This window comes from Mobula hypostoma, chromosome 14 (genome assembly GCF_963921235.1).
Source record: "Mobula hypostoma chromosome 14, sMobHyp1.1, whole genome shotgun sequence".
NCBI lineage: Eukaryota > Metazoa > Chordata > Chondrichthyes > Myliobatiformes > Myliobatidae > Mobula > Mobula hypostoma.
This window is the reverse complement of record NC_086110.1, coordinates 60,801,550-60,818,213: the sequence shown is the minus strand read 5'-3', so window position 1 is coordinate 60,818,213 and position 16,664 is coordinate 60,801,550. Positions and strand designations below refer to the sequence as shown.

General features: G+C 42.2%; 1 protein-coding gene across 2 annotated transcripts in view; it reads left to right on the top strand.

Annotated features, from left to right (window-relative positions):
- Positions 1-13,948, top strand: part of LOC134356319 (meckelin-like) — a 173,835-nt gene extending 159,887 nt beyond the window's left edge. For both annotated transcript variants that reach the window (XM_063067196.1, XM_063067195.1), the window contains 3 exons: positions 1,879-1,981; positions 8,846-8,988; positions 12,155-13,948. In XM_063067196.1, coding sequence (XP_062923266.1) covers positions 1,879-1,981; positions 8,846-8,988; positions 12,155-12,235 — 327 coding nt within the window. In that variant the 3' untranslated portion in view covers positions 12,236-13,948. The remainder of the gene's footprint in view (positions 1-1,878; positions 1,982-8,845; positions 8,989-12,154) is intronic.
- Positions 13,949-16,664: the final 2,716 nt, after the last annotated feature.

The window sequence follows — 16,664 nt, the reverse complement described above, 5'->3', positions numbered from 1 at the left end:
ATTTTCTAAGTACTATACTTCCTTCCTTTCCAATGCTTCCTCCTATATATATTTTAGATTCGATAATTAACCTTAATCCATGTCAGAAAGGTGCATCGGCTATGATTTATAATATTATTATGAAACTCAGGAAAGCTCCATTTGATAAGATTAGGGTAGATTGGGAACAGGAATTGGGGCTTACCATTTCTGTGGATGATTGGGGGCAGATTTTACAATTAGTTAATACTTCCTCTATTTGTGCTAAACATTCCCTAATTCAATTTAAAGTGGTGCATAGAGCACATATGTCCAAAGATAAGTTAGCGCGTTTTTACTCGCATATTAATCCTTTCTGTGATAGATGTTCGGGGCAGATAGCCTCTTTAACTCATATGTTTTGGTCTTGCCCTACTTTGGAAACTTTTTGGAGAGATATTTTCAATATTATTTCTAAGGTATTAAATATAGATATCTCTCCTCACCCTATTACTGCTATCTTTGGACTACCTAAAATTTCTAGTAATCTTTCCCCTTCAGCCCGTAGAATGATTGCATTTCTTACTTTAATGGCGAAAAGATGTATTTTACAACATTGGAAAGAGCTTAATGCTCCAACTACCTTTTTTTGGTTTTCTCAGACGATTTTATGTTTGAATCTGGAGAAAATTAGAAGTAACCTTTATGATTCTTCATTTAAATTTGAACAGATTTGGGGACCTTTTATTCGATATTTTCATTTAATGTAATATTTACCCTTCTTGTTTTTTTTCACTGTTTTAATGGAGGTCGGGATTGAGGACGTGATTTTAAGTTTAACTCTGTTTGGTTTCAAGTTAGCCCATTGCTTTGCTTTGCTTTTAGTTAGTTGCACGGTGGGTTTTTTTTGGGGGTTTTTTTTTTCTTTTTTTCCATTGATATATATAAAATCTAGTATACTATTATGTTATCTTGGTTTCTTATGCTTAAATTACATTGTTTGTAGTATTTTCTTTTTGGTATTGTTACCTTTTGGAATTTTATTATACTTTAACATTGTATTAATGTTTATATGGCTTACCTTTTTTGTATACTTACTCAATAAAAAGATTTAAAAAGAAAGAAAGGTTTGAACTGCTTTAGGAGATTCTAGCTTTGACATACTTTAGTATTAGGAACACTTGGAACTAAATAAAAAGAAAAAGACTCCTGTTCCTTAAGTATATTTCATAATCTCTTAATGACTCCGATTCTTTACAGCGGGTGAGGTTTCCACTGTTAAAAGTAGAAAACACAGCAACATTGTGCTCCAAGAGAAAGAAATTTGATCATCTGTGTTTTTCTGTGTAGTTGATTGAGTGTTGTTTTTCTGACAGTGAAAGTAGTGCATGGGATCTCCATTCTGTCTCCACTTGAGAGTTCAGAAGGAGCCCTGGTTTGACAAATCCTTTGAAAGATGGCTCCTCTGACAGTGCAGCACACCCACTGCCAAGTCAGCCTAGAATTTCCAAGTTAGGTTTGCTGGAGGGGGATGTACTCAGAATGAACATTAGCACAGTAGCTTAGGGGTTAGTGCTTCAGAGCATCAGTGATCACTGATTAAGGTCCAATTCCCACCACTGTCAATAAAGAGTTTGCACATTCTCCCTGTAACTGTGTGTTTCCTCCATCTGCTCCAGTTTCCAAAGATGTACGGTTAGGGTCAGTAAGTTTTGAGTTGGCTCCAGAAGCATGGGGATATTTAAGGAATGCCCTCAGCATAATCGTCAGACTGTCTCGCTCATTGACACAAGTGATGAATGTCACTGCATATTTCAGTGTTTCAATGTACGTGTGACAAATGAAGCTAATCTAGTGCATGGCTAACCATTAGCTCTTTGTCCTTTTCCTGTGTGACGTTGTGTACTACTCTCTACACAGGCTTACAAAGACATGGACTATGTTGTGAAGGAAAAACTCTTTCTGGAACGCATCTTGGACTTTGAGTTTCAGCGATCAGACGACAGAAGTTTCTTCTATAATGGTAAGACCTACAGGTCTGGCAATATCTTGGAGCCCAACACCATATTCAAGACATTCAAGATTGCTTAATGTCATTTCCAGTACATTAGTGTAAAGGAGAACAAAATCATTGTTACTCTGGATCTGATGCAGCACAAAAAACCCACAATAAGATAAATATCACAATAATTTTTTTAAAAATTATTATTACACAAGATAACTTTTATACATACATTGATTGTATGTCCATAAAGTGACATTAGGCATAGGAGTGTCTGTACATAAGGTGACTGACAGGAAGTGATAAATTAGTGGTGGTTGGGGGTGTGGATGCGTGGGTTAGTGGGTGGGAGTGTAGATCAGCCTTACTGATTGGGGAAATAACTGTTTTTCGGTCTGGTGGTCCTGGCATATCCTTACAGCATTACATCATTCACATAGCTGGCCATCTCCAACTTTGTTATTCTGGCTGCTTCCCTCTTCCTTTCTAGTCCTGAAGAAGGGTTTCAGCCCGATAGTTCAGCTGTTTACTCCCCTCCATAGATGCTGCCTGACCTGCTGAGTTCCTCCAGCATTTTGTATGGTTACTCTGGATTTCTAGCATCTGCAGAATCTCTTGTATTATGTATATATCCTGTTATTTATTCAACTTCCCATTATACTGTGTTTTATTTTACCTGCCCTCATCTTAGTCAGTATTTGAATAAACCGATCGTGCCCCATTGCTTCCTCATCTTTTCAACCTTTACCTCACAATGTTCTGCATCAGTAGACGTTCCCAGTTGCAAACTGACAACAGAATTGATGTGCAGAATCTGTTCCATTTGCTCAACCTTGTTGGGGTATTTTTGTTGGCTTTGGTGAAGGCATTGTTTTGGGTTTGGCTGAAAAAGTTCCGAGGGCAGTTGTACAAGTTTAGCATGCTCCAAGACCGTTGGATTTCCTCCCTGCGCCAGTGACCCTGCCAAAAAATTGAAATGTAATTAACCATGAAGAGTTTTCCCTCATAGTGTGAAATGTTAACGAGTATTTTGTAAAGAGTTGTGCTGAATTCACTGTTGATTTTTCTGGAATGGAATGAAATGGATAAGCCCACGTATGCAGATTTACATTTTGTAGAGTGTAAGATAAGTGCCTCTCCCATTTAGAGCTGGGCGTAGATTTCAGTATATCTGTACCAGCAAGGACCTGTACTGTTATCATCTGACCTTCATCAGCTCTGTGCTGAATGTTCTTTGTCCTCTTCTCCAATGTCTCCATATGTTCTGCCCTCTCCTTGTCTTTCCCAGCACTTGCATAAACCCGGGTTTAGTAACATCCTCTATAGATTCCTCATTTACCTCACAGGCTGCACACATCATTCGTGACTTGTGCCTAATGATGTCCAGCCTCAGTTGACCTCCCCAGCTGTAAACAGATGCCAAATGTGGGTGTGCAGAATCTGGTCCATTACTACTGTCCCACACTAGGATAGCCAGTATGTGTCCTGCCTTCACCTCCCACCTCACCTCAATCAGCTGTCTCCAGAGCTATGTCAGGCTTAGCCCATTATCCAGAGACAGGAGGTGTTCAGTGGCAAGTTCTTCCCTCTTCTCAGGCAATCATAATTGGGTCTGGACTTCACATGAGCCAACTCCCCTCTATCGCATCCCTCCACCTCACCCCTGGGAGGCATTGGAAAGTCAGTTCTGCCAATGTAGCTCACTACCCTGGGGGTATTTTTATTTTATCGCAATACAGCACAGAATAGGCCCTTGCAGCTCTTCAGGCTGCTCAGCTCAGCAACCCACCGACTTAACCTTAGCCTAGTCACAGGACAATTTACAATGACCAATTAACCTACCAATCGGTACGGCTATAGACTGTGAGAGGAAACCGGGAGCACCCAGAGGAAACCCGGGCCGTCACAGGGAGAACATACAAACTCCTTAAGGCAGTGGTGGGAATTGAACCCGGGTTGCTTGTACTGTAGAGCGTTGTGCTAACCACTACGCTATCATGCGCCCTATATGGGGAGTGGCCATAAGATCTATACAAGAGAAGGAGTAGGACTTAATCATTCCACTCCTTGAGACTACTTTGCCATTCAATAGAATAGATGGCTAATCTAACCTCAATCTCATTCACCTGCCTGATTCCTATAATCCCCTGTACTCCAGAACTCTGTTCTGCTTAATCTTAAATATTTTTAATGGTTCTATGTCCGTAGCTGGAAATTGCAGAGATTCATAACTATTTTAGTTGATTCTTTATCTTGAGGCAATGCCCCAAGGTTCTTGATGTCCCTGACTACAAACATCCGCAAAATAAAGGAGGGGAGGAGAAGATGGCGGCGCGACGCATTGTGCGCGGCCGCTCTGAAATGATATCATATTCGTTAAGTAGGTACCGTGCACAATCCTGATTTAATGGAGACAGATGTGAGAAGCACGGAGGAACATCTGGAGAAAATTCTGAAATGCCTGCTTCGCTGCCGCTGCTGCTGTATGATCAAGAATCTCCAGAGGGGAAGGCCCCAGATCCTCGGCTTTGCCTATTGCCTGTTGCCGGGGCCGGGGTCGAAGTGCTCAGCAGAGATGGTGCTCGGTGTTGGAGGGCTGGTTGAAGGCTCGAAGTTTTCGGACAGACTCAAGAGTCGGCTGTGGTCGGGTGCTTCCAGGGTGCTGCATCAGCAAGTTTGTGGCGCTGGAGAGTTTCTCCCTTCTACCGTCTGCGTAAGATAATGGGACTTTCGAGAGACTTTGAGACTTTTTTTTACTGTGCCCATGGTCTGTTCCTTATCAAATTACGGCATTGCTTTGCACTGTTGTAACTATATGTTATAAAAGGCCCCACCTCCCCCTCGTACCCCAGCTGTTACTCATTTTTATGCACACATTCTTTCTCTCACTCTCCTTTTTCTCCCTCTGTCCCTCTGAATATACGTCTTGCCCATCCTCTGGGTCACCCCCCCGTCTTTCTTCCCAGACCTCCTGTCCCATGATCCTCTCGTATCCCCTTTTGCCTATCACCTCTCCAGCTCTCGGCTCTATCCCTCCCCCTCCTGTCTTCTCCTATCATTTTGCATCTCCCCCTCCCCCTCCAGCTTTCAAATCCCTTACTCACTCTTCCTTCAGTTAGTCCTGACGAAGGGTCTCGGCCTGAAACGTCGACTGCACCTCTTCCTATAGATGCTGCCTGGCCTGCTGCGTTCACCAGCAACTTTGATGTGTGTTGTTATAATTATGTGGTTTTTGTCAGTTTTTTAGTCTTGATTTGTCTTGTGTTTCTGTGATATCATTCTGGAGAAACATTGTATCATTTCTTAATGCATGCATTACTAAATGACAATAAAAGAGGACTGCGTGTCCTCATAATCTAATCTAATCTAATATCTACCTTTCAAGTACCTTCAAAACCTACTGTATTTCATCAAGGGCACTGCTGTTTCTTAATCATGAACAGTGTGGCATAATAAAAACCTCAAGATTTGCACCTTAATTTTATAAAGTATGAAGTATACAATTTAATTTTTTTTTCCAAATTTAAATATTTTGATGCCAATTTTAGTTTGGCCTAGAAAAGTGGAGCGGAGATATGAAATTAGGCAGAAAATGAAAGCCCTTTGCTCGCGCTGAGGAGTGAGCTTTCAGAGTAGCAGCGAGTGGACACTGGGATATCTGCTCAGCCCAGCTTTTGGATGCTGTAAGGCTTTGGTTATTTTCCCATACCGTGAATTGGTTACCATCCCAAGGAGCCTAAGATTGGCCGGTGAGAGTAAACTGGCAGTAGAGTGCACAATTGGGTAGCACATTCCTTGCGGAGAGCCAGGATCATCAAGTTGATGCATTTTAGTCTGTCTGAAACTGGTTGGTATTCCGCAATTGGGAGACATTTGGACAGGTATGTGTCTAGGAAAGGCTTAAAGGGATATGGGCTAAACCCAGACAATTGGGACTAGCACGAGGAATTCTGTAGATGCTGGAAATTCAAGCAACACACATCGAAGTTGCTGGTGAACGCAGCAGGCCAGGCGGCATCTCTAGGAAGAGGTACAGTCAACGTTTCGGGTCGAGACCCTTCGTTCATCCTGACGAAGGGTCTCGGCCCGAAACATCGACTGTACCTCTTCCTGGAGATGCTGCCTGGCCTGCTGCGTTCATCAGCAACTTTGATGTGTGTCAATTGGGACTAGCTTAAGTAATCACCTTGGTTGGCTGGATGTGTTGGGATGAAGGGCCTTTTTCTATGCTGTGTTATCTACGACTTACCAGCTTGGTAAGGGACTGGAGAGGTCCAGATTCCGTGCTTTAATCCGTACTAAATCTTGTTCTTTATTCACGTCTTGTTTGAAAATTCACCTCCTCATTTTCAAATCCCTCCATCGTCTCACTGCTTCCCCTTCCCCTTCTTTTCTCAGTAATCTCTCTCTCTGTCCCTCCTATTTCACAACCTACCACTGGAGCAAACACTTAATGACCTGCCCAGAAGTTACATACATCATTGGGGGTTCATTTTCGCTTGATAATGTTCCTAATAAACTGGATGTTTGGCAATTTTTAAATATTTATGACGTACACTCAGTGACCTTTTATTAGGAATGGCTTGTACTTCATCAAATGGCCACTGAGTGTATGTTTGTGTTGTTTGCTGCTCTAGCCCATCCACTTCAAGGTACGATATGTTGTGTGTTCAAAGAAGCCTCTCTGCACACCACTGTTGTAACATGTGGTTACTTGAGTTACTGTTGCCTTCCTGTCAGGTTGAACCAGTCAGGCCATTCTCCTTTGACCTCTCTTATTAAAAAACAGTGTTTTCGCCCACAGAACTGGCACTTATATGATGTTTTGTGTTTTCCACACCATTATCTGTAAACTCTAGAGTCTGTTCTGCATGAAAATGTCAGGAGATCTGCAGTTTCTGAGATTCTCAAACCACCCTGTCTGGTGCCAACATTCATTCCGCTGTCGAAATCACTTAGATTCCTGATTCTGAAGTTTAGTCTGAACTACAACTGAACCTCTTGACCATGTGTAGTAGAGAGTATATTGACTGGCTGCACCTCAGCCTAGTGTGGATACACCAATGCCTTTGAATGGAAAATCCTGTAGGTAGTGGATTCAGCCCAGTACGTCATAGTAAAGCCTGCCCAATCTTTGAGCACTTCTACATGGAACGCTATCATAGGATCCATCGTCAGAGATCCCCACCACCCAGGCCATGCTCTCTTCTTGCTGCTGCCCTCATGTAGAAGGTACCGGTGTCTCAGGTTCAAGAACAATTACCATCCCTCAACCGTCAGGCTCTTGAGTGAAAGGGCATAACTACACTCAACTTTACCTGCCCTGTCATTGAAATGTTCCTGCAACCAATGGTCTCACTTTCAAGGACCCTTTATCTCATGTTCTTGTTATTTATTGCTATTTATTTATATTTGCATTTGCACAGTTTGTTGTCTTCTGCACTCTGTTTGATCATTCATTGCTCCTGTTATAGTTACGGTTCTATAGATGTGTTGAGTATGCCCACAAGAAAATGAATCTCAGGGTTGTATATGGTGATAATAAATTTTACTGAGAACTTTGAAGTGTATCACATCGACAAAGGTTGATCTCTGGAATGTGCTGCCAAGGGAAGTGGTTCCGTCAGAAACAGTTACTGTGTATCTGCATTTTAGTAGGCAAAGCGTAGAGATAAATGGTCCCTATGTGGGTAAAGTGGAATTAGTACAGCCGGACTAAAAGTTTGGCAGGGATGAGTTGTTTCTTTGCTGTACAACTCGGTGACTCAATGGAATAATGAGATTCACTGTAAAGCAGTGGGGAGCTTTCTTGTCACTGATGTCTAACTGCATTTAAAGGCAAGGTTAGACGGGAGAGCCAGCACATCTTGCAAACGTTATTTGCTACATTTTATCATTCACCTCTCCTCTTCCTTCAAAACACTCCTTAAAATCTAAAACTTGAATTTTTGTTCGCCTGTTCTTGTAGCTTGGTACCAATTTTGTTTGCTAATGCTCCTGTGTTGTACAATACTGTCCCAAAATCTGAGGCACATATATATAGCTAGGGTGCCTAAGACTTTTTTGCAATACCATAGTAATTTTATGAATTGCACTGTACTGCTGTCACAAAAAAAATTTCATGACATATGTGAGTGACGATAAACCTGATTCTGATATGGGTCTCTATTGTGGATTGAGGGAGTGGGAAGGGGGCAGGGAAGAGGGAATCATGAGTGGGAAAAGGGGAAGTGGGAGGTGGGGGGAGCGGGAAGCACCAGAGAGACATTCTGTAATGATCAATATGCCAATTGTTTGGAATTAAATGACCTTGCCTGGTGTCTCAGGGCTGGGTGTGTTTGCACTGGCACCATCCCCGCCCCTGACACACCTTCTCTGTCACCTGTCCCACACCCCTTCCGCGGCGCTCCACCCTCGTCATTCCCAACACCCTTTGCTCCTGCCAGATTTACAAACTTGCTGTCCACTCCAGATGGGCAGATACAGGACTGTGCAAAAGTCTTAAGCACCCTTGCTCTATATATATATATATATATATAGATGTGCCTAAAACCTTTGCACAGGACTGTACCTCATGATACCTCTGGTGCATTGGAGGTGCATTGGATGTGCTAGGAGTTGGTTTTGGCATTCCTTTGCCTGACGTTGACATTGGCCAACATCATTTGCCATTGGAGTCTGTCCTAGAGGAATCTGCACGAGGGGACACACTGCCCTGCGTGTGATGTAGCAGTCCAAGTTCTGCTCGAGCTGTGCCTCACCCACCTTGCTGTCATGTCAGCCTTTGTTTTTTTCAGTTTTTCAGCCGTTAGCGCTCCCAGAGAGAGGCAGCACATGTTGTGAAGCTTGGCGATTCAACGATTTCTCACTGTGTTTTGTTTTCAGATGAGCGGATGCTCTTCAGCAATGCCCTTTATTATGGCCACGAGTTGGTGCTGCTGCTTTTCGATGCTCTGCTCTTCTCCGTCGTGGATCTGGGGACCCAGGACTTTGTTCTGGCCGCCATCATCACTTACTTCGTACAGAAGGTAAAGTGGCGCCTGACAAAAAGCAGCCCGAGCTAAAGGTTCAAGATGAGCTTTATTTGTCATGGGTACATCGAAACATCCAGCGAGATGCAGCGTTTGCAACAAGTATTGTTCTAGGTTTCGCCGCAGTTCCAGCACCAGCACAGCAGGTCCACCACTCGATAACACTAACACTAACTGTACGTGTTTGCAATGTGGGAGAAACCCGGAGCACCCAGAGGAAACCCACGTGGTCACGGGGAGAGCATACAAACTCCTTAAGGCAGGGGTGGGAATTGAACCCTGATCTTACAGCTGGTGCTGTCATCGCGTTATGCTAACCGCTATGTGACTGTGCTGGCCTCAGGAGTTTGGAGCCCTGTCTAATTGTTTCCTGAGAATGTACATTCTGATTTGCTCCTGGCCTGGTGGACATTCAGATAATGTCCCCTTGACCTTAACCTTACAGAGTCATCGAATGGAAACTGGCCCTTTGGCCCAGTGGGTCTGTACTGATCACCAGGCACCAATCACATTCATCCTGTGTGAGTCCCAATCTCCCCACATTCCTGTCGAATTCTCTCCGGAGATTCTTCCTAGGGCCAGTGCAGAGTTACCAGTTTGCCTACCAACCCGTGTACCTTTGAGTCGTGGAAGCAATCCAGGCCGCCCAGAGGAAACCCACACAGTTATGGTAAGAATGTGCAAACATTGCACAGACAGCACCTGAGACTGGGGCTGAACCCAGGTCATTGGTGCTGTGAGATAGCGGCACCTCTAGCTGGACTGTGCCTTCTATTATTCTTCGTACTGCTACAGATCACTTTTCACTCTTTATCAGTCCCTCTTAATTAGGCTCTTTTGATGCCCTGTGTCAGTCCGGTGCGTCTCCTGCCAAGGCCACTTTCTCCTTCCTGAAGTGTGGTAGCCAGTGTGGAACACAGTACTTCTGACAGGAACTAACCATAGCTTTGCATAACAGAAGCACCAGTGGCTCCCCTCTGTATCCCTTTCCGTTAAAGGCCAATGCTCACTAACCTTTTTACTTGTCCTTTATAGCCATCTGTTGCTGTAGGCTGATATATGTATTTGGAGTACCAGTTGTAATGATGCTGGGATGGCAATAATGGTCTAGGTCTCGGTTACAAACACCTGATTTATAAACCCTTACATACAAATGAGTTCCCATAATATTACTCAGTTCAAAAGTTACATTTGTTCCTGCGGACAGCAGAGCTAGTTTCTTGCTTCTCTCCACTTTTCACAATTGTTCTTTCTTATCAGTCTTGTGAGCTTTTCAAGCCATTCACTGCAATACTATGGAGGTATTGTTACCATGTTGCATGATTTCTCTGATGTCTGTAAAAATGGAATCCGATCATTACCCAGGGACAGACTGTACCAGACACCAGGCTGGCATTGACTCACAGAGGAAGTATTCCTTTTTGGCCTTTCTCTTTGCAGCAGACCATGCCTCGACTGGCCGGCTGGCTGCTGGAGTCCTTCAGGCATATTTGGGTCTTTCATGTCCGTTGACAGACGTCTATTCCTTGGTTCGCTAAATACAGCCAGACAAATATCAGTAGACTGTCTTTCTTCTCTCCAATATCCTCTATGTGCTCATATTTTGTGCAAAACTAAATTCCTATCTTGAAGAAGTTCTCTTCCTCGCTGTGATGGAATTTTCACCAATCTCTTTCCTACTGTTCGCCAGCAGTGATTTCTGATTCTCTAACACTCAGTACTCATACTCCTGATCTCTTGATCTGTCATAACCTATCTCCAGGTAGTGTTTGGTCTTGCATCTCACTCCACCCTTCAGCTCACTTTGAAAACTGTAGACACTCCACTTTTCTCCCAGTTCTGACCTGAAACCTTCACTAGTTTAAATCCCCAGATGCTGCTCGACTGGCCTACTTCTTCCAGAATTTTCTGTTTTGACATAGAATTTGTTGGCTGTGAGTCTGTGGAATTCATTGCCACAGGCAGCTGTGAAGGCCATGTCATTGGGTATATTTAAGGCAGAGGTTGATAGATTCTTGATTAGTCAGGGCATGAAGGGACATGGAAAGGAAGCAGGAGAAGGCTGAGATGAAAAAATGGATCAGCCATGATGAAATGGCAGAGAAGACTCGATGGGCCAAATGACTAATTCTGGCTGCTCCTATGTGTTTTGGTCTTTTGGCTTGCATTCAACGCATATCAGTTCATTGGCTAAGCAAAGCAATTAAGAAATATAAACACTTATTAGCAAGATCCCATCCAAGAACAAACATGCCTGACCTCAACCCATAGTGTTGAATCAGTGTGTTGTACTATGTTAAAAAATAGAAAGAACAATATTTAGACTGACATTCCAGTGCAGAACAAGTGCTGCATTGTCTCGTATGCCTACTTTTGGATAAACCTTTATCTTTATTACCTAATTCTTCATGTGAAAGTTACACTATCCCATGATACTACTTCAGGAAACAGCAGGATATTTCCCACCAGGGACTTGGCCAATATTCGTCCCTTGAATAAATAGATCAGGAAAATGGGTTATCTGGTGATTACTGTGTTATGACTGGAGCATTGGAGGCTGAGGGGAGGTCAAATAGAGGTTTACAAGTCTATGAGAGGCATAGATAGAGTGGTCAGAGAATATCTGTTTCCCAGGGTTGAAATGTCTGTAATATCAGAGGGCATGCATTGAAGGTGAGAGGGGGTGGGTTCAAAGGGGATGTGAGGGTTAAGTTGTTTACTCAGAGAGTTGTGGATACTTGGAATATGCTGTCTGGCATGGTGGTAGAGGCAAATACATTAGAGGTCTGTAAGAGACGTTTGGTAGGCAAATGGATGTAAGGAAGGTGAAGAGATATGGACATTGTGTAGGTGGGAGGGATTAGTGTTTGGGTGTTTTTGATTTGCTTTTTAATTGGTTCAGCACAACATTGTGGGCCGAATGGCCTGTGCCTGTACTGTACTCTTCTGTGTTGGCTGTGAGAACACACTGGACACATGTTGGCTACCTACCATCCTTTGTTAAGGACAATTTAAAAGTATTTCAGTAGAAGTAACATACTTAAAGACATAAAAGCTCCCACAAGAATCCAAGTCTTTTGCAATTAGTGTCGGTCTGATTGGGACAATTGAGAAATTATTATCCTATTTAATTCAAAAAATGTGCTTTTTCTTGTAAAATTAGGTTCTGGAAACAGTAAGAGAAGCGATTTCAAGGAGGAATTTGGCTACAAAGACACTGGTTGATGAAAGGTTTCTCATCTAGAATTCCTCAGACATTAGCCACTGTGTGGATGGGACCAGTTCAATTCTTACCACTCTCGCACAAGAGTAATTATTTCATGTACCCGGTCCAATGTTTGTTACCAAAGGACAGTTGATAGTGAAGCCACAGCAGAAAAAAAAGATGCCTCGCAGATGGGAACAGCACAGATATGGATGAGATGCAGCCAAGCAAAAAAGGAAAATTAAGAGCAGGCAGATTGCTGATTGAAGTGGTGAATGGTGTTTCATATCTGCTTGTGTTTCCTTGATTTAAAAACGGCACAGAATTTCCAACAGTCCGTTGAAGGTGGTCTTCGAGAGGGCCAACTTCTTTGCAAAGGTTTCTCATCACGCAGGGATTTTGTTTAAGTCTCTGAATGATCTCCTCTGTTGATGATCGGGTGCCAACAGTTTCACAATACAATTCATGTGTGTTGCTCAATATTTCCAGCATCTGCAGAATCTCAGTCTTTGATATGTTGATCTACTGCAGTCACCTGATGTAAGGTCTTGTCCCGAAATGTCGACTGTTTTATTTTCTTCCATAGAGCATTTATTTGTGTGTTCTTCACAATGGAATCACAATTTGAGGCATTAGTGCCTCTGGATAGAATGAGAGGAGGTGCGGGGCAGGTGGGGGACAATCACCAGCTGAAGTTGGACTCATTGTTTGACATTATGTCTCATGATCCTCTCCCTCATACCTGCAACTCCCGTCAGTAAATCCATTACCCATAGACACTGGGCTTCCCATTGACAATTGGTGATATAGACTTCTTATTAACCAGTTGCCCAAGAGCAGGGGTGGCAAACCTATGGTACGTGTGCCCAAGATGGAGCACGCAAAAAAATTTGTTGGTGGTCTTTATGCAGTGCCACCCTTGATTCCTTAAATCCCACCCATATAAAAAATTCATAATAATTATCTTTACTGCAAATTAATTTTTATGAACTAAGAGCAGTGAGATGTTTTCCTGGAAAATGTCCATGCCAGCTTGGCACCAGCTGGACAGTTGGGAGAACAGGCAGCATTGGATGATATGTTTTGAAATCCTCACAGACCTGGTGTACAAATCAGTATTTGAATAATAAATAGTTACATTAACAATACTATTTAGAATTGAGGATATTTTCCTATTTTCTTCTTAAAAGATTAATATTAAAACAATGTTAATATTAAAAGATTAATATTAATTTAATAATGTTTGAACAGGTTTTCTAAAATGCTTTATTTCTATGTCTCTGTTATACTTTTATTAATGGTAAATCAATGAATACACATAAATAAGCAACAAGATTCATTCTTTTCATTTAAAATAAATCCAGAATTATTGATACTAATTCATTAATCAATGATAATCTCTGCTCAAAATTACCACTGTGGCATGTGAGAGAATTTTTGAGATTCGCCAACTTTTGAGTGTACACTGTCAAAAAGGTTTGCCACCCCTGATCAGCATTATTTCAATGGACCAAATAATCTCTAATGTGTCATTTAGATTCTAAAGAGAAGAGATTCCTTCCGACTTGGTTGGATTAGCCTCCATAGTAAGTGACATGGCCACTTCTCCCCCAATATTTTTATCAAGTTAAGTAAAAATAAAATGTAATTTATTTAATGTTCTTTTAATTTTCCTCACTCTGTCAATCCTTGGAGATTACTCTTTAGTTCCTGCAAGATTTGGGCAGTCTTGGAGTGTTAACCGTGTTGGATGGGGAAGAGTAATTGAGGGAGGGGGAGGGTGAAGGAGGGGGAGGGTGAAGGAGGGGGTTACTCACAAGGTGGAACTGCTGGGTGGAGGTGGATGTTAACACTACAATTTCAGAATGGTAAAGATGCTCTTAATAGTCTGGGGAAAATGGAGACTTGAGGCCCAGGTCTCTGTGGCGGCATGGAATAGTATCAATGTTGCAGGCCCTTCCCTTCAATAAGGATGCCTTATGGGGTATCTGTGGAATTATAGATGCACTCTTTGCTAGATGCTCATACTTAGTTGACAACATTGAATAAATTATAGGGTTAATGCATTGCACCCCTCTTCCAAGGTTCCTTTAGCTGACTTTCAGAGGAAGCATATAACATATTGATACCAACGCATTTAGTGAAACCAACCAGGGATAACTTAGAGGCAAGTAAACTCTCCCTGCACAGGGAAAGGTAATGCAGTGGTTGTTAATGCTGCAATTTAACTCACGCCTCTGTTTGTTCATGTATGATTGATCCATATACATGAATTTCAATCCTGCCAGAGACATTGGGGTATTTGTAGTCAGATTTGATTAATTAAATCAATTTGAATACTAAGTCATTAACAGAAGTGGTGATGAAGCCCACCTGTTTCACCCATGTCCTTAGGCGAGGGAGCATGATGTGCTGCTGTCTGCACCACATGTGCCCCAGGCACAGTAAACCACTCAGTCGCTTCAGCTGGTTGTGTCAAAAGACGAGGAGCGTGTCAAAGGCAGCAAAGCTTCCCCAGCACCATCTCAAGGGTATGATGCCATCAATGCCCATGTCCTGTCCAAAAATAAGCAACCCTTATTATAGTTTCTATACTTAATGGAACAAGAGTTGTCCAGTAGCAGTGGGCCATAGAAACAGACCCTTCAGACCACTAACCATCAACCACCCATTTACACTACAGTACCCCCATCAAAGTAAATGTATGCACTATTGAAGGACATATGTGTTATCACACACTACTTTCAGATTCTTTTTCCATGCAGGCATTTACAGGAAAATAAATGCAACAGAGTTGATGAAAACTGTAGATATACAAAGACTGACAAACAACCGATGTGCAAAAGAAGGCAAATTGTGCAAATAGCAAAAATAAATAATACCGAGGACCTGTGGTGCTGAATCCTTGAATGCAAGTCTGCAGGTTGGGGAACTGGTTCAGAGTTGTGGTGAGTGAAGGTCTGAAGGCAATTAAAATTAATGGTGTTTCAGACCTACAGATACTCTGAAAGCAGCCTGGACCAGGGTCTGGTGAGAAAGGGGGGAATTAAGAAGTGGCAAGACAAAAGTGAAAGTGGACCGCAGTCTCACTTGATGAAAAATATACATTACACAAAGACTGACAAACAAAGTGCAAAAGAAGACAAACTGCAAGTAATAAAGAATAAATAAATAACACAGAACCTCCCCACATTTTTATCAACTTCCCCAGATTCTGACAGTAAGGCCAACCTACAGAGGCCAGTTAGCATCTTTGGGTTGTGGGAAATAACTGGATAACTCAGAGGAAACACAAGGCACATGCATACTCCACATGGGCAGTCGCAGAGACCAGGACCACCTCTGCCTCACCCACTGATCTTAGGAAAAGTGACATTATTGGAAATCCTTTGTCATTTGAATCTCCAATCCTGTGTTGAGTGTGTCCCTTTGTATTAGTTACTTATCATCTTTGAACCATGGTATTTCAATAACATATTTTGAAAAATTGTATGCTAGTTAAATACCTAGTATATTTTACAGTTTTGTATTTATATTCTAATAAATGTTTTGGATTTAACAGTGTTATCCCACAGTTACAATTTGTATTTCAGAGTCACGGCGCACATGGGCACAGGTGCAATGAAAAATTTACCTGCAGTAACATTACAGGCACAATATTTGCAAGATAAACAAACATATTCTACAAAATTATACAGGAAAGAAGACAATTAAAACAAAAATAAAAGTCCATTGTAGTGGAAAATGGTCAAAGTAGTTATGATTTTGCTGAGGTAGTGATTAGGGTTGGGCAATTGGTCCAAGGGATAATAAATAATCCAAGATAGAATGGTGGAACAGACTGGACTGGCTGAAAGGCCTAATTCTGCTTCTCTGTTTGATGGTTATGGTCTTATGGTACTGACTATTTGAAGGGAAGTAGGCATTCTTGAACTGGTAACATGGGTCTTGAACTTGGGCTTCATATAGGTCACACCAATCTGATTAAATAGCCAAAGAGGGCTTTTCTATTTTAGGTCCACAGTCTCTCAGTGAATTGCCAATAGAGGTGACATTGCACCTTTCTGCGAGTCATTCTCAAGATCCCAGTTTGTCTATAAGCCAGAACAGCCCATGTTCAGAGTTAAATTTCCGGTGTGGCTCAACAGGGCACAGTCAGGCCCCTTGACAAAACAAAGGCCAGCACTCCGAAGCTGCTGAGTAGGAGTTTAGTCTCTCAGGGGGGACTTGTCTTCAATTGGCTTATTAAATGAAGCCACTTTGCCTTTTGTCAAAAGATCCCACAGGATTTTTAGAAAGGAGTTGTTCTTGCTGGTCTTTTAGCTGGTATTTATCCTTTAGCCAGTGTTAGTAATGAAAGCGGAAGCAGATCATCTGATAATTTGCTTTTGAGGAATCTTACAGGCTGCTATGCTTCTTACAAATAACAGTGGCTACACTTCTAAAGTGGCTTGAATGTGCTCTGGCC